The sequence below is a fragment of the Hemibagrus wyckioides genome, linkage group LG16 (assembly GCF_019097595.1).
Source record: "Hemibagrus wyckioides isolate EC202008001 linkage group LG16, SWU_Hwy_1.0, whole genome shotgun sequence".
Taxonomy (NCBI): domain Eukaryota; kingdom Metazoa; phylum Chordata; class Actinopteri; order Siluriformes; family Bagridae; genus Hemibagrus; species Hemibagrus wyckioides.
In genome coordinates, this window is record NC_080725.1 from 18,102,803 (window position 1) to 18,121,199 (window position 18,397).

The 18,397-nt window shown below is 37.6% G+C and overlaps 2 protein-coding genes across 2 annotated transcripts; both read right to left on the reverse strand.

The window, feature by feature from the left end:
- Window positions 1-233: 233 nt before the first annotated feature.
- On the reverse strand, window positions 234-5,857 carry rassf2b (Ras association domain family member 2b). Its single transcript, XM_058412810.1, has 10 exons — window positions 5,701-5,857; window positions 4,240-4,308; window positions 4,010-4,085; window positions 3,753-3,913; window positions 2,969-3,063; window positions 2,619-2,773; window positions 1,704-1,857; window positions 1,018-1,139; window positions 586-683; window positions 234-432 (listed from the first exon to the last, which is right to left on the reverse strand). Exons 2-10 carry the CDS (start codon window positions 4,287-4,289, stop codon window positions 366-368), a joined length of 978 nt encoding a protein of 325 aa, XP_058268793.1. The 5' UTR covers window positions 4,290-4,308; window positions 5,701-5,857; the 3' UTR covers window positions 234-365.
- Window positions 5,858-7,256: 1,399 nt separating this feature from the next.
- Window positions 7,257-14,145, reverse strand: kcnip3b (Kv channel interacting protein 3b, calsenilin). Its single transcript, XM_058412811.1, has 7 exons — window positions 13,482-14,145; window positions 13,174-13,243; window positions 11,398-11,468; window positions 11,133-11,240; window positions 10,913-11,017; window positions 10,224-10,286; window positions 7,257-10,076 (listed from the first exon to the last, which is right to left on the reverse strand). The coding sequence occupies exons 1-7, from the start codon at window positions 13,749-13,751 to the stop codon at window positions 10,029-10,031; spliced, it is 735 nt and encodes a 244-aa protein (XP_058268794.1). The 5' UTR covers window positions 13,752-14,145; the 3' UTR covers window positions 7,257-10,028.
- Window positions 14,146-18,397: the final 4,252 nt, after the last annotated feature.

The window sequence follows — 18,397 nt, forward strand, 5'->3', positions numbered from 1 at the left end:
TCATATCACAGCACAGCTTGCTTTACAGTAGTTTACTACCTTAAAGGTTTCTAAACTATAAATGGTGTACACAAGTATTCTATGCTTAGACTTATTTGACGAAATACACAAGAAGCACCGGGGGCTCGGCTACATAGCATCACAAGGCGGTGATTAAAATAAGCCGTGCCACTCCAACCTTGATCTCAAATCAGATTTGCTTGTATTTCAGGAAAAATCAGGATGTACTAATGTTAGGTTGTTGCATTGCATTTTATTTGAACAATGTTTTGGTGAGCAGTTATTATTTCTTGGAGTGGTATTAAAATATTAAAACCCTGAGAGAGAGAGAGAGAGAGAGAGAGAGAGAGAGAGGGAAACATCTACTAACTAAAAGCTTTCTCGGACAAACGTTGCATGTGCATGTGAATCAGACGCTGCATTTCACGGTACCTACGACAAAAACAACAAAAAAACTGATATAAATAATCAACCCAGTAACACAGGTCCAACCATTCAGTAGTATAAAGAAGGTTCATCCAGGCAAGTGTTTGAGTTCCTATGTGAAAGTATGACTATTAAAATGCAGGAGTAAACTACACCTACTTCTGCTTGAGCTTCTCCATCTCTCTGTTCTCTTCCTCCTTCAGTTTGACAATGAAGCTCTGTAGCACAGGCATCTCCAGTTTGATATACTGCGCTACCTGAACACACAAACAGATCAACACCTGCATGACTGTCTGTTAGTGTCGTGTTGTTCTCTGTGCATGTAAATAATTAATATCCCATCCTGTTGGAACAAACTGAGACATCCTACATCCTTTGACTGATCCTGTTGTGGTGCATTTCAATTTAGCAGACCGGCATTTCTAGCATCATATGTTCAAGTGAATGATGGAGTATACAAAACTGAGCAATCTATCTAGCACTGGAGCAGTTTTATTTTAAATTGGACTCCTTTATTCTCTAATTTAGCCATAACACCTGCGTCCATGATACGCTTTACACTGCTTATACGAGTAGATCTGAATATCTTACATCATAGGTGACCTCCTCCACCTGGTCTGGCTCCATGAGAAAGATTTTACTGATCTGTTCACACGGGCCACGTAGGATACGGATGGTCAGCGGATGATCGTTCTTTTTCAGCTGCACACGCTCTGAGACACAACACAAAACAAATAATCTATCATCATATTTGATTTAATGTTCATGTTCACCAGAAGCATGTGGGCAGGGCTGCCAGATTGGGCCTCTTTTTGTCACGGCTCACCGGGAAATAATGCATTGGGCGGGTTGATAAAATTTGAGCTGGTTTTTGATGCAACTGGCAGGTTTTTATTTTTGACTATCATTTTATTAATTGTCTATTCAAACGAACTTTACAATAAAGTGTAATGACGTTTTAATAATATGGTTCATTTAAGCCAATAAGGTTCAGGAGAATCAGACTTGATTAGCAGGTTGTTGTAGTCGTTGTACTCGTTAAGCCGATATCACAAAGTTATTAACTGTTTGTTATTGTATTAGTTATCACTGTATGCATTTTGGGCTGGCATTTTTTGCAGTGGGCGGGTTTTAAGCTGTGGTTAGGATGGAAAACGTCTGTCCAATCTGGCAACCCTGCATGTAGGATCAGTGGACACTGAAATGGGACACTGAGATCAACCCTGAAGAGCAATACTGAATAACGAATTCTTATTTTGGGTGCAGAATTGTCTCACCTCCGCTGGTGTGTAAGAAGAAGAGGGCGAACTCGTCGGGACTGTTCTCGATCTTGAACTTGTTCAGCACCACACGGAGGACCTGCGACGTCGTCATGGAGCTGTTGATGCGGACGTTAGTGACTGAACCGAATGCTGGGGTGAAAACTGCAGTCTGACAAAAGGAGAGGATGAGGAGAAAGACAGAAGAAACGCAGGGGAGAAAATAGAGTATAGGAACATTTTACATTTATAAATGTGATATTTTAGAAGTGGAATTTGAACTGGACTGTAGTTTCTTTACAAATGTAGGAATTAACAATAGAAATCTGTGCTGTGACATTTAAAGAATGTCTTAAAAAATGTCAAAAATCTGGTAGATGATTTTTAAAAAACAATAACACATGGGGAAACTAAAAGTAGAAATTTTTAATAGAAATTTAGACACTGTCATGTTGAAAATTTTCTTTTTTCATTTTGAATAGAAATTTGTATTACAGCCGCTTTAGAAATGTCAAAATCTAGAAATTCGGATGATTAAATGAATGAATGAATGAATGAATGAATGAAAGAAAAAAGTTTATGTAATGTAACTTAAAAATGAGAACTTTAGAAGAGAAATTTGGATGGTGAAACCAGATATTTGGATATAAATATGAATGGTAATAGCTTCTTTAAAAATGTAAAAAAAAAAATAATAATTTTTGAATATTGGATATTTGGACAGAGGTATGTCTATATAGTTTATAGCTTATAATTATAAGTTATATACTTAAAAAAAATTGTAAACAATTATAATATAAATATAAATATAATAATAAAAAATTATGTTATAAAAATAAAAGTAATAAAGTAAAAATACACAAATAAAAATAATTATCTACAAAAAATGAAGAAAAATAAAATGTTAAAGAATAAGACTGGGGTAAAAGATACCGTGCGGTTATAGAAATGACCGTTGAAGGAACATCGGTGTCTTTTGATTTTCCGCTGGTTGCTGTCATCTACCCTCACACCCAGACTCCGCCCACCCAGACTCCGGCCACTCACACAGCTCCTGGTTCTCTGCAGGGCTGTGTCCTCCCCTTCACCTGTCCATGACACGTGACACCACTAAAGCCAGTTAAATCCATCATTCCACACATACTACACGTGTAGCACACTATCATACTACAAATTTTCGTTAAATTAGCCCAGTAACTGTAATTAGCACTCTAGTCAGTTCTAAGCTAGCACTGTGTACGTTAGCAGGATGCAGTTTCAGTTAATCATGTATCTGAACTCACCTCTCTCTCCTGCAGCTTCATTACACCTCTCATTTGATTCATCCTCAGGCTCTGTGAGCTGAATTGTGGGCGGAGCCTGTAAGTTGTGCTGTTTTCTAAAGAGAAGGTGATTCATATTGTTGGTTTAATGTACACCGACCAGACATAACATTATGAGCATCTGCCTAAAATTGTGTTGGTCCCCCTTTTGCTGCCAAAACAGCCCTGACCCGTCCTGCACTGTGTATTCTGACACCTTTCTATCAAAACTTCTTCAGTAGTTTGAGCAACAGTAGCTCGTCTGTTGGATTGGATCACACGGGCCAGCCTTCGCTCCCCACATGCATCAATGAGCATTGACCGCCCATGACCCTGTCGCCGGTTCACCACTGTTCCTTCCTTGGACCACTTTTGACAGATACTGACCACTGCACACCGGGAACACCCCACAAGAGCTGCAGTTTTGGAGATGCTGTGATCCAGTGGTCTAGCCATCACAATTTGGCCCTTCATCAAACTCGCTCAAATCCTTACGCTTGTCCATTTTTCCTGCTTCTAACACATCAACTTTGAGGACAAAATGTTCACTTGCTGCCTAATATATCCCACCCACTAACAGGTGCTATGATGAGGAGATCATCAATCTTATTCACTTCACCTGGCAGTGGTCATAATGTTATGCCTGATCGGTGTATGCTCTTTCATAGTGATGTATATTATTATTCATTCAATATTATTTTAAGTATTATTTTTATCATGTAAAAACAAAGTTAATAATGAATTACAATAAATAAATGCTGCATACTTTGCCTCTGCTTTGTTGCCGTCAGTTCTAGAGCGGCTCAAGGATGCAAGAAAACGAGGAGAGTCGATTGGCTCTTTGCCATCTTGCATCTGAAATCTGATTGGTCGCCGCAGCCCCCAAAATATGTTAAGCAAACCTTCAATGATCAGCTCTCCTTCTTCCTGTTTTAAGTTGCACAGAAAATTGAGAAAATATACAAGAAGCAGCTTTTATTGGTTTAACAAGTGTGTGTGTGTGTGTGTGTGTGTGAGACTCGCCTCTCTGTGCCGCAGGTGGAGCGATGTTTCCTCAAAATAAAGGTTGTAGGTTTTGAGATGTGACAGTAAGTCAGTCCTAAGAAATAAAAATTTCATTGATGGTACAGAGACAGCTCAAGATTTTGAACTGCTTGTTATTAAACACTAATACAGTTTATACTCGTTATATAATGAATACAATTTGAGTATGATGGAAAATATATGGTTATAGCTTCAATTAGGAAACTTACTTGCTGATGAATTTGTTTTCTCCAATCTGCACGGAATCCACAAGCGCCATAAGGACAAAACAGATGGACCTGAAACAGAGGAGAGTGAAGGAGAGGAGAGGAGAGGAGAAAGGAAAAGAAGAGAAGACAAAATGAGAGGAGAGGAGAAGACAGGAGAGGATGGGAGACAACAGGAGAGGAGAGGAAACAGGAGGAGAGAAGAGAAGAGAAGAGAAGAGAAGAGAAGAAGACAAGAGAGGAGAGGACAAGAGAGGAGAGGAGAGGTGAGGGGAGGAGAAGACAAGAGGAGAGAGGAGAGTAACGGAGAGGAGAGGAAGGAGAGGAAGGAGAGGAGAAGACAAGAGAGGAAAGGAAAGAGAAGAGGAGAGGAACGGAGAGAAGACGAAGGAGAGGAGAGGAGAGGAGAGGAGAGGAGAGGAGAGGAGAGGAGAGGAGAAGACAAGAGAGGAGAAGACAAGAGAGGAGAGGAGAGGAGAGGAGAAAAGATGAAAAGATAAGACAGGAGAGAAGAGAAGTGAAGAGAACAGAGGAGAAGAGAAGAGAACAGAGGAGAGGAGAATAAATGGAGAAAATGAGAAGAGTGAGGAGAAAATGACATTTGAATAAAGAAGAGATAAAAAACGGAGAGCAGCAGTGTCAGAGCTGAGAACAATATAAAACCTGCAGTGCACAAAAAGAAAATCTAGATCAGAAAGACCTTTCTTTTGCCTGTGGCTCTCTCAAGGGTCTAATGTGTGTGTGTGAACTTTTTGTACATTTATTTTAAATAATACTGCTTACTTTCTTGTCAGTCAGTACAGAACCTCACCCGCTGTACAGAACCTCACCCGCTGTACAGAACCTCACCCGCTGTACAGAACCTCACCCGCTGTACAGAACATCACCCGCTGTACAGAACCTCACCCGCTGTATGTTGTACAGTAAGGTGTGTTTCTATTTCCTGGTAAATGGTGCAGAAAACCAACATGACAAAAAAGGACACCAGCTCTAACCAGCTGGTGCTGGTGTGTCATAACAGCATGACACTACATTGTGTTTTACTTTACTACCACCACACTTTCTGTTCTTTTCTTTTTGTGGTTGGTCAGTTTTTCACTTTCTTTTAACATGATTATACAAGGAAGAGATAGAGAGTCACTTAAAGTTCAGGTCACTGAATGAGGAGGAATGAAAATGTTGATGGAAACCAGCCATTTTGTAAATGCAAAGCTGGAAAGTGATGTTCACTGTGTCTTTAATTCTCTGTATCTTATTTTCAGTCCCACTTTTAATTGGGATGAACCCTGAACATTAGAAGAAATCTAAAACACATGAAAAGCATTGCATTATACCTTACAATACCGGGGAGTGCTTTAAGGAATATTTTAAAGTTTCTACACACACATTTTGTTTAAGAAAATGGCGAGTGAGAAGACAGATGGAAAGCAGCAGATGAAGAAACTGAACAAGCAGGTGACTTACTGTGTAGGAAGCCCGGCACCTTAAGAAAGAGGAGAAATAGATGTTGTGTGTGTGTGTGTGTGTGTATCAGGTATAACAGACCCTTGTGAAGTCTGAATCTATCAGGAAGGCAAGTTGTGTATGGTGAAACACTAAAGAAACCCGAGCTCCTCCCTAAATGCAGCGCACACAGGAAGCTGAGAAGCTCTTGCACTTGTGCATGTACTTCCTGTTCGCACCACACTGGTGTATAGCTGCTTCTCCAAACCACGCATGCACCTTTGAAAGAAGGAAACACTCCTCCATGCATAAAAATGCAAAAGGTTACAGGCGTTTAACAGCTGCTTCATATTGAACCTGATGACCTTTTGACCTTCTGTTAGGAGTAGACATAGAAATGTCAGGTGCTTGATGGACATTTTTGATCCCCTGGTGGTTGGTGGTTTAGAGAGGAGGGGAAATGCGTGTAGAGCCACCTTGTGGTAACAAAAAATATGTGCATATTTTTATTTCAGGTTATGCCCCTGTCTGACATTTACGACAAGCCAAACAGCCTCATTCCAAATATTAACAATATTAGACATCCCATAATATAAATTGCAATAGAAAGTTGTAGCACAAAATGCACGTGTCATGTTTAAAGTCAAAAGCTCATTTGAGTCAATCATGCAAATGCTTTTTTATTGGTCCAGCGTCGTACAATCAGATCAACTCAGTCCTGACAATATGTACAAACATCTCACAAACAATCATCCCTGATGATTCAGATGATTATCAGGCAAATATTAAGAACAGGTCTGGAACATTGGGATAAATTCACAGTATGATGAGATGTTACTGCAGGTTTCAGTGCATCATGCTACATCCTCAAAGCCTCCCATTCTCAAAAAAGGAAAACTGTGGAACCCTGCATTCACACAAAGTCTCTAAAGTCTCCGTAAACACTTGCACCTAAATTGCATCCATTCTATTGTTTCATTTGCAGATTAACAGGAATTTTGCCCTGGACCTTTATATTTTATTCATCACCCATTCCTAGTTGATTTGGAATGAAATTCTGATCAGTCCCACCCAATCTCAAACACAATTCTGATCAATCCCATCCAATCTCAAAAGGAATTCTAATCAATCCCACCCAATCTCAAACACAATTCTGATCAATCCCACCCAATCTCAAAAGGAATTCTAATCAATCCCACCCAATCTCAAAAGGAATTCTGATCAATCCCACCCAATCTCAAACATAATTCTGATCAGTCCCACCCAATCTCAAAAGGAATTCTAATCAATCCCACCCAATCTCAAACATAATTCTGATCAGTCCCACCCAATCTCAAACGGAATTCTGATCAATCCCTCCCAATCTCAAAAGGAATTCTAATCAATCCCACCCAATCTCAAAAGGAATTCTAATCAATCCCACCCAATCTCAAACATAATTCTGATCAGTCCCACCCAATCTCAAACATAATTCTGATCAGTCCCACCCAATCTCAAACATAATTCTGATCAGTCCCACCCAATCTCAAACATAATTCTGATCAGTCCCACCCAATCTCAAACATAATTCTGATCAGTCCCACCCAATCTCAAACATAATTCTGATCAGTCCCACCCAATCTCAAACGCAATTCTGATCAATCCCACCCAATCTCAAACGGAATTCTGATCAATCCCTCCCAATCTCAAAAGGAATTCTAATCAATCCCACCCAATCTCAAACGCAATTCTGATCAATCCCACCCAATCTCAAACAAAATTCTGATCAATCCCACCCAATCTCAAACAAAATTCTGATCAGTCCCACCCAATCTCAAACGCAATTCTGATCAATCCTACCCAATCTCAAACGCAATTCTGATCAATCCCACCCAATCTCAAACGCAATTCTGATCAATCCCACCCAATCTCAAACGCAATTCTGATCAATCCCACCCAATCTCAAAAGGAATTCTAATCAATCCCACCCAATCTCAAACGCAATTCTGATCAATCCCATCCAATCTCAAAAGGAATTCTAATCAATCCCACCCAATCTCAAAAGGAATTCTAATCAATCCCACCCAATCTCAAAAGGAATTCTGATCAATCCCACCCAATCTCAAACGGAATTCTGATCAATCCCACCCAATCTCAAATGCAATTCTGATCAATCCCATCCAATCTCAAAAGGAATTCTAATCAATCCCACCCAATCTCAAAAGGAATTCTAATCAATCCCACCCAATCTCAAACATAATTCTGATCAGTCCCACCCAATCTCAAACATAATTCTGATCAATCCCACCCAATCTCAAACGGAATTCTGATCAATCCCTCCCAATCTCAAACGCAATTCTGATCAATCCCACCCAATCTCAAACAAAATTCTGATCAGTCCCACCCAATCTCAAACGCAATTCTGATCAATCCCACCCAATCTCAAACGCAATTCTGATCAATCCCACCCAATCTCAAACGGAATTCTGATCAATCCCACCCAATCTCAAACGGAATTCTGATCAATCCCACCCAATCTCAAACATAATTCTGATCAGTCCCACCCAATCTCAAACATAATTCTGATCAATCCCACCCAATCTCAAACGGAATTCTGATCAATCCCTCCCAATCTCAAAAGGAATTCTAATCAATCCCACCCAATCTCAAAAGGAATTCTGATCAATCCCACCCAATCTCAAACATAATTCTGATCAGTCCCACCCAATCTCAAACGGAATTCTGATCAATCCCACCCAATCTCAAACGGAATTCTGATCAATCCCACCCAATCTCAAACGGAATTCTGATCAATCCCACCCAATCTCAAACGGAATTCTGATCAATCCCACCCAATCTCAAACGGAATTCTGATCAGTGCCACCCAATCTCAAACACAATTCTGATCAGTGCCACCCAATCTCAAAAGGAATTCTAATCAATCCCACCCAATCTCAAAAGGGATTCTGACTAATCCCACCCAATCTCAAAAGGGATTCTGACTAATCCCACCCAATCTCGAACGAAATTCTGATCAATCCCACCCAATATCAAACGAAATCCTGATCAATCCCACCCAATCTCAAATGAAATTCTGATCAATCCCACCCAAGCTCAAAAGGGATTCTGATTAATCCCTCCCACTCCTAAAGGAATTCAGACCAATCCTGCCCCCTTCCCAAAAGAATTCTGACCCATCCCACTAGTCAGGAATTCTGACTAATCCCATCCACACCTGAAGAAATTCAGACTCTCTGCACTTCTGGACATTGCAACCATTCCTGCTCATTCCTAAAGGAATTCTAACTAATCCTACCCACTTCTGTGTCCACATCTGATAGGATACTGACTAATCCCTCCAGCTCCTGAAGGATTTCTGTTCAATCCCACCCACTCTTAAAAGAAATTCTGATGAATCCTGCCTGCTCCTAAAGGAATTCTGATCAATCCTGCCTGATCCAAAAGGAATTCGGAATTCAGATCAATCCCACGCAATCTTAAGAGGAACTCTGATCTATTCTGCCTGCTCTTAAAGGAATTCTGATCTATTCTGCCTGCTCTTAAAGGAATTCTGATCTATTCTGCCTGCTCTTAAAGGAATTCTGATCTATTCTGCCTGCTCTTAAAGGAATTCTGATCTATTCTGCCTGCTCTTAAATGAATTCTGATCTGTTATGCCTGCTCTTAAAGGAATTCTGACCAGTCCTGCATGCTCCTAAAGGAATTCTGATCAATCCTTCCTGCTCCTAAAGGAATTCTGATCAATCCTTTCTGCTCCTAAAGGAATTCTGATCAATCCTTTCTGCTCCTAAAGGAATTCTGACAAATGTCACTAGTCAGGAACTTCTATTTAATCCCATCCACACTTAAAGAAATTCAGACTATTTCCCTCTGCTTCGGTGGACATTCTGACTAATCCCGCCCTCTTCCGTGCCTGCACATGAAGGGATACTGACTAATCCCTCCAGCTCCTGAAGGAATTCTGATAAACCATGCCTAGAGATATTATTTGTGTTTGTACCTGCTAGCACTATTTTCTCATAAGCTTAGTTGGTCGCTTTTGAAGCGGTTGAGAATGATGAAGCGGTTAAGAATGAATTAAAATGTTCCTTATTTTCCTTTTTGCATCTACTGAGATCACATCTCTGCGTTAGGAACATGTGCAGGAAATTCCTAATTGTTGCCTGTCACTGATTTTTACTAAAGCAGGAACCCTGTTGACTGCGGAAATGTGGCAATATCACTGTCTCTCATTTACACCTATTAGGAATCAGATTAATTTTCTACACTGGTATGGAATAATTATTACACTGATATATCATCACGCTCCTCATGGACAACTGATTTCTCATGCTGAGCTCTTCACTGCTTTAGATAACGTTCTCAAACAGCTGCATGGAAGACATAATGCTCTCGTCCTGTAAAAAAACAAACAAACAAAAAAAAAAAACAAGGTCAGAAGCAATGAAAATGAGACAGAAGCTAATATAATAGATGAAATGCTATAAATATAACATGCTGATGTGTGATTAGCAAATTAAAGCAGACAGACGCTCAGTTTTTACCTTTTGACACGTCTCGATGAACTCGTCGAGGGTCACGACTCCGTCTCTGTTCCTGTCCATTTTCTGCAAAACAGATTTTTAGGGCTTATGAGGGTTTAGTTATTGTTTCCTCATCTGATTCAAAGAAAGGGAATTATCACAGGAAATTGTTTGAGACCCCTTTGTGGACTTTTCCCTGGCATGATATGGCAACCTTTTATGAAGGAGCATCTTGGTTGGGGTCAGAGTTCAGGGTCAGCCATGATGCAGTAGCCCTCGAGCAGCAGGGGGGGTTATGGGGGCCTTGCTCAAACCCTGATCTTCCAATCAACAACCCAGAGCCTTAACCACTTCAGCTACCACCTCAAAGAATCCTTAAAGAATCTATTATGTTTATTTTTTGATGACTGGAAAAGTTGAATGAATGAATGAATGAATGAACAAATAAATGAATGAATGAATGAATGAATGAATGAACGAACGAACGAACGAACGAACGAATGAACAATCGAATGAATGAACAAACAAATTAATGAATAAATGAACGAACAAATGAATGAACAAATGAATAAACGAATGAAAGAATAAACAAACAAATGAATGAATGAACGAATGAACTAACTAACCAACTAACTAACTAACTAACAAACATGAAGGAAGCAAGGAAAAGGAAGGAAGGAATGTAGGAAGGAAGGAAGGAAGGAAGTTACCTGGAAAAATTTCTCCACATGGTCAAATGGTGCCTCTGCCTTCACACTGGGATATGTGTATCGACCCATCATGTCGTAGATGGACTTTATGATGGCTAACATTTCCTGTGGGTCAAAACAAGTGTTGAATATGACTAATGTGTGAATGTAATTCTTCTGGTCATTCAGCGGATACTGAAACAGTTACATGACAGGAAGTTCAGATGGTAATGTCCTGCACCTCTTTGGTGATGTGTCCGTCTTTATTAATGTCGTACAAGTTAAACGCCCAGTGAAGTTTCTCTGTTACTGAACCTCGCAGCAACACGGACAGTCCAATTACAAAGTCCTGGCAACACACACACACACACACAATTCTATAAGTCATGCCTATACCATCTAAAATAATACATAAAAACTAAACAGGGAGATATTGATGGACAGATTTGAGAAAGAAAGAGAGCGGATGTATATGTATAGTGAGACAGACTGAGTGTGTTTCTTACTTCAAACTGTATAGAACCATTTCGATCCATATCAAAGGCGTTGAACAGAAAATGTGCGTATGTGGTCGCATCTAAAAAAAAAAGCAGTTTGAGAAAAGCAGCCAGTTTCAGTTTCTTTAGGCATTTATCAAAATTTATATTATACCTTTTTTTCTTGCTTGGGTAATGTGTATGTAACACCACTGCAGCATCACAGAGTAATAATAACAACAACATTTTCCATCATTCTAATTATTATATCATGATTATTATTCACAATTTACAGTCACAATATGTAGCCATATCATACAGCCAGTCATATATTAATAAACAAATAAATAAATAAATAAATGAGATAAAAGTAACTGGCTTATATCCTTTAAACAATGCTTACTAGCTAGCGAATTAGCTTAACTTACTAACATAATAACTAGCTGTTTATAAAAATAATTTGATTGTACTAAAAGTCAATTTGTACACTACAATCTATTTTTTTTTTTTTTTAAAAAACCCTGTTAACAATTATTTTGGCTCTTGCTAAAGAATGAACTAGCTAGCTAATCTGCTGGCTAGTTAATGCTCATGTACTTAATTACCTAGCTTGTTCATGAGCCTTCTCTGTACATCAGATGTCATCTATAATGAATTCCGATCATAGAAATTGACATCTGAGGTATTTTATTGGCTGTGTTTGTAGTTAGAAACAGTTTCAGCTGCAATTCTGAAAAGGTTTGTCTACTAGCGTCTATATAATTTCAAAAAAAACAAACAAACATATATATATATATATATATATATATATATATATATATATATATATATATATATATATATATATATATATATATATATATATATATATATATATATATGTATGGATATCCATTCCTATTCTAAAAATTCTAGCTTTTTTTTTTTACTAGAACAATTAATGAAATACAAAGAAAACATGAAGACTGTTTATACAGTCCTAAACTAAGAATTCTAGCTTTTTTAACTAAAAAAAATAAAAAAAATACAAAGAAAAATATGAAGACTGTTACAATCCTAACCTAATAATTCTAGATGTTTCTAAACTTAAAGAATAAATAAATAAAATACAAAGAAAAACATGAAGACTGTTTACAATCCTAACCTAGGAATACCAGCTTTTTTTTAAAAATAAAATAATAAATAAAATACAAAGAAAAATACAAAGACAGTTTCCATTCCAAAGCTAAGAATTCTAGCTTTTCTTTACTTAAAATAATAATAATAATAATAATAATAATAATAATAATAATAATAAAATACAAAGAAAAACAAGAAGACAGTTTTACAATCTAATCTACAATCTACAATCTAATCTCTAAGCTAAGAATTCTAATATAAATAAATAAAATACAAAGAAAAATACAAATTTTTTTTTTTTTACTAAAAATATAAAGAAAATCTGAAGATTATCCAAAAAATATTGATATAACTTTTATAAATCTTATAACAGCATACAAATATTTATGCTGTAAGATTTAATCTGTGGGAAAGTTAACAGTCAGTTCCATTATAGTGTGAGCGCCCATCAAAAACATCCAGATGTGTTTACACAAGAAAGTTATTTTTGCATTATCAAAGCCTAATCTTTTTAACCGGTTGAATTTTCCTGATAACGTTATTTTTAGCTGGGATCATGAGTTAAAACCAAGCTCTGAACCAAACTGAAGTACTCTCTATATACAAACACACATGAGAAAATAGAGTGAGAGATGCCATTATTGCACAAATTATTAATAAGTGAGCTTAAATTAATTCCCAGCATACCTCCTTGAGGGAAGAATTGGGAATAAATAACCTTAAAGGTTTCCTCATCGACTAATCCACTGGGGCACTCCTATCCAGAGAGAGAGAGAGAGAGAGAGAGAGAGAGAGAGTAACATTACAACCATTTAATATCAAATCTATTAGACAATGATTAGTTTATTTTAAACCTACAGTAAAAGAAAACGGATGCTAATGCTATTTCCAACTATTTTATTTTCAATCTAATTTATTTATTTTGATCTTATTTCTATTTCATTTCCATAAGAATTGAGAGTCTTCTGGATTTAAAATAAATCCCTAATTCTCACGTTTTTGAAGCCTCTGTAGAGCGACTGAAGCTCCTTCCTGGTGAATTTCGTTTGATCTTGAAGTTTCTCCAGACCTTCAGGTTGGTGTCTCACCATAGACAGCTCCAACTCAGCATCTACATACTCTAATAAACAGAGGAATGAAGAGGAGAAGCTGAACCAAAGGATGACGAGGGATAGCGTAATAGAATAAACAGATATTGAACTGCTTTCTATAGCAAGAACTGTAAAGAGAGGATTTTTGATAAGACGCGGATGTTCACTCACCATCTTTTGAAGACAAAGAGGAAGCAAAAAGTAAAGAAATATGTTAATAATGTTATGCCATATTGTCTCTGTCAAAAATGTAAACAAATACTACTAATAATTATAATACACTATATATTTTCCTTCTATTTAAATCACAGTTGAAGATTTGATTGGGGTGCAGGAGCATCACGGACCAGCGGGTATCTGATTAGAAACAGGTAGCTACCCAACAATTTAACCAACACCTGACATTCACTGTGTGAGGATTGCGAGGAATCTTCATCCACACTGACTGTTTTTACCATCATGTGTGTTAAAATGGCTCCTGATGCCATGTGATCATAGTTAAAACATTTCCACTTCAATTTTCACAGACCTCCCATCCAGAATTATGACTTCTCCAAGAAGGACCATCCTTTACAGGACGTTTAAAAGACAACAATATTATGCATGTGGAACATTACAGTGTATTATACTGTATACTGTATATGTGTAGTGGAAAACTGGGTTTATATGAAAATAGAAGCCAATAGACAGCTTACCCTCCATAGAGAGCGGATCCCAAAAGCTAAACTGCTTTAAAACCATGAAAAAGAGAAGCACCACCACAGCTACGGCAAAAAGTTCCATACCCATTGCGGCGACTGTAGTGTGTACGCTACTACTACTAACGATGAATTAACAGCTGCCAAAAAAAACCAAACAGATTTCTGAGCAGTGTCTTTCATAATACGATTGTCATCTGGAATCTCATTGGTCCCCAGACAATTTGGAGGGAAGACAATCCACGCAAGAGGATGAAGAAGGTATCGTTAGTGGTTTATACAATTCAATCGTGGTCCAGAACCAGTTTCAGTTTCTTAATAAGATGTTTTGGAGTAGGAATAAGCTGCAATAGTCATGTAGAAGGTTCTTCTGTTCCTCAGGTGGTGAAGACAAACAGTAAAGAATTTAGATGTAAAAAAAAATAAAATTAAACTGCATCAAGTCCATAAAGATGCAGAGTTATTCTCTTACAAAAACAAGAGTGGGAAAAAAACTGCAAAATGTTTAGTATAAAAGTGAGTATAAACTATTCACTTTTGTCCAAAACAATTTTAGTTAAACAAAATTAAATTAAATTAAATTAAATTAAATTAAATTAAATTAAATTAAATTAAATTAAATTAAATTAAATTAAACAAAACAAAACAAAAAAAAAAAAAAACAAAGAGCTGGTGAATAATTCAACAAATAATACTTGTTTTTAAATTCTTAAATGATGAACGCCATATGCCTTAAAATGATGGTAAATAAAAGGTTGAAATAGCAAAACAAAAATCTCAAAAACTCAGGTGCACTCCGGACATTATTTTATATTTAAAGAAACCACAGTATCTGAAACTTCATATAAAGTTTCTTCAGCGTGAGTCTTATGTAGCAAGCAGTCAGTATATGTCATCAAGGTACCTCCAATTGTTATTGTGATGAAAGATCCAAAAATCGACTAATACATTAAAAAAATTAAAAATCAGTACTAGAAAACCAAAGCCACAAACCGTCAGGCTCAGTATGCAAATAGTGATGAATTCAAATAAGAGGTAAAATCCTGAGCCGAAAGTGAGTCAGGTTTCTGACAAACTCTCAAAGCAATCCAAAACCAAAGAAGGTATTTCCAGTCCTCAAATGTTGATGGAAGAGTGGAACAGACTAAGGACTGGGTCAGGAATAGGGCTAAACATCCAGAAAAAAATAATATCGATTGTGAAATCCCATCAGGTTCTGTGTCCCAATATCCTGCGAATTAAAATCCTGAGCAAAACCTTAAACTCTCCTGAAAACAACATGCCTTAAGATAAAACCTTCCAAATTTGAATGGCGGCATCAGATCAGCGTCCATCATCATTTGAAGAGCCGACGCAGCTCGTTGCTGAACTCCTGTGTGAGATAGTGAACATTTCATGTACGAGGTTTTGTCCTTTGATCCAGCTTCCTCTATGCTGACACTCCCTGACCCGCAATTATGTAAAGCAATAGTAAAAGCTCTCTCTCTCTCTCTTTCTCTCTCTCTCCCTCTCTCTCATATATACACACACACACACACACTATCTCTCTATCTGTAATTCCACACCCTCTTCCATTTTGTCTTTAATGTTTTGAGCATATATTCTCAAGGAAATCTGACATAAACATATGAGTCTTCTGGCAAATATTACTGCTGTTATTATCTGATATCTAAAACTGCTCTTGTTGAACTGTGGGTCTCAAATGGCTCTTGGTCACGCTGGTGGTTTGGAGATTGGTGGGTTGATTTACATGTGGAAAAATCCCCTTTGTGATTTCTTATGTCTTTGTGGCTCTCCATCAGAATAAAAATATGATTCAAACAACACTTCACATCCTGATTCGTGATTATAAAAAATTGCCTCTCTTCAGTGAGTCGATTCATTTGGTTCGACTCACCAATAAGAGTCGACCCACACCCAAATGGCTCATTGCATTAGTTGGCATTGTATTTTAGGGAATAGATTTAAATCATTGTCAATTTAGCAAGACACTAAATGTGCGCTGATAAATACAGCAACCATTCTGCCATTCATAATGCTGTTATTACTGTAGATGTATTTCAGTAGGAATATTTATTTCCATTTATACTGATACCTGATCACCTCCTCTAATACACTGTCTCTAAACACACACTAAAAAACAGCTTAGAAGTTAAAAAAAGTTGCATTCTGCCTTAATCAGCTTCAGCTAAAAGTACTAAAAAATCTGAAATCCTTAGCCACACTGGGCCAAAACGGTTCAACAACACTGTGTCAGTGTTCTTAAAGCTCAAAGACTGGTCAAAAATAAAATCTTTACGATCTTCCGCTTACTACAGACTGATCAGCGAGGAGAGTTAGCATTGTTCAGAGAATGTCATCAACAGGTTATTGAAGCTTATAGCAGCTTCTAGTTTAACACTACTGTTGAGAATAAACTTTGCAATGAAGGTTAAACAAGCACTTGAATGAGCTCCTGAAAGCTTGGGACATTAGGGCAGACTTCAGGAGCAAAACCTTTTCCTGTTTCCATTTTAAAACAGCATGAAATAGCAAACAATCCTGGAAACAATAACTGGCTAGTTAATTTGCTTGCTTAATGCTTGCTTTTTAATGGGTTTTTATTACTCTAATCCCTCCATCTGTCTGAGCTACAGTACATTTTGATAAACAGAAGAAATAGCTAGTCACCTCACTAGCTGGCTAAGTGGCATGCTAGTTTTTTAGTCAGCTAATTATTATTATAACACTTCATTTTAGATAGCTAGTCACATGATTAGCTAGCTAAGAGGTATGCTAGTTTATTATGTAACTAGCTGATTTGACAAAGATTCCTTCAACTTCTTTACATTTGCTGACTAGATTTTAATACTCAGAAAACAGCTAGCTTGTATTGGAAGTAGCTTCAATACTAGCTTGTATTAGTAGATGGTGTTTTTGTCATGAACTGAATGTAGTCGAACATCTGACTTGCAGAACAGAAACACAACAGGGATGTGGTGTCTCAAGTGGTTAAGGCTCTGCGTCGCAGGTTGGGGGTTCGAGCCCCAGCTTTCTTCAACTTCTTTATGTTTGCTGACTAGATTTTAATACTCAGCAAACAGCTAGCTTGTAATAGTAGTCAGTGCGTTTGTCATGAACTGAATGTAGTTTGTTTGCTAGAACTCTTTGCTAGAGTGCTTGCTCTCCAGGGAAGTGGTGGCTCGCACTGTTAAGGCTCGGCGTCACTGATCAGAAGGTCGGGGGTTCGAGCCTCAGTGCCAAGCTGCCTCTGTTTGGTCCTTGAACAAGGCCCTTAACCCTCCTTGCTCCAGGGGCACCATATCATGGCTGACCCCAGCTTCCTAATAAGCTGGGATATGTGAAAACCTTTTATGACACAGACAATTATATAAGAATTTCTCAGTATGGCTGTGTTTACGATTAAATAAATTACAATTTACATAAAGAAGCATCCAACAAGTTTAATAGCCTCAAGTCTAGAATTAGAAAAAATATACTATGTGTATTTTGTCAGGTTCATTACAAGCTACATATAAAAAAACATACAGTGCTGAGAATTCACTGGCACTGTTTGAGTTTTTAATACACTTAAGGAGTTCTTTTATCTCCCTAATCGGCACTTATCGAGGTCGCTCTCTCCATCTGAGCTCTTCTTATCCTGTGTATTAAGGCAGCTAATGGAGGAAGGATCTCCCTTTAATTTCAGGAGTATTTTTTTACTCGCTGCGCTGATCAGCAGTACATTAGGATGCTTTAAAGCACTATATCATCCTGACTCAGATATCAGGTACAAGCTTTCACCTTTTACTGTAATTTTGCATCAGAATCTTTCACATCAACATGCTAAAATTTAGCATCTTTGCTAAACACATGAGGGCATGAGGAACATGTGGGTCTGATATATATTATTGATGTGATGAGAATGCTTTCATTAAATACACTTTAATTGATGTCGTGATAAAGCCTATGCAGGATCCTTCGAAGGGGGACACGCCCAATTCAAGCACTTTTTATAAGCTTCCAAGCGTGATGCTAAATGAAATTAACAAGCTTAATGATAAATCTAAATCAATGATGAACCATTATATAGATGTTATCATTCAATCTTTTTATTAGGACACCATTCTTTGTGATTTAGCA

Coding starts and splice junctions, on each gene's coding strand:
- rassf2b (XM_058412810.1), bottom strand. CDS start 4,289: ATGGCGCTTGTGGATTCCGTGCAGATTGGAGAAAACAAATTCATCAGC. Junction 4,086..4,239: donor GAAAACAAATTCATCAGCAA/GTAAGTTTCCTA, acceptor TTTATTTCTTAG/GACTGACTTACTGTCACATC. Junction 1,858..2,618: donor GTCATTTCTATAACCGCACG/GTATCTTTTACC, acceptor TCCTTTTGTCAG/ACTGCAGTTTTCACCCCAGC.
- kcnip3b (XM_058412811.1), bottom strand. CDS start 13,751: ATGGTGAGTGAACATCCGCGTCTTATCAAAAATCCTCTCTTTACAGTT. Junction 13,244..13,481: donor TCTACAGAGGCTTCAAAAAC/GTGAGAATTAGG, acceptor CTCTCTGGATAG/GAGTGCCCCAGTGGATTAGT. Junction 10,077..10,223: donor TCATCGAGACGTGTCAAAAG/GTAAAAACTGAG, acceptor GTTTTTTTACAG/GACGAGAGCATTATGTCTTC.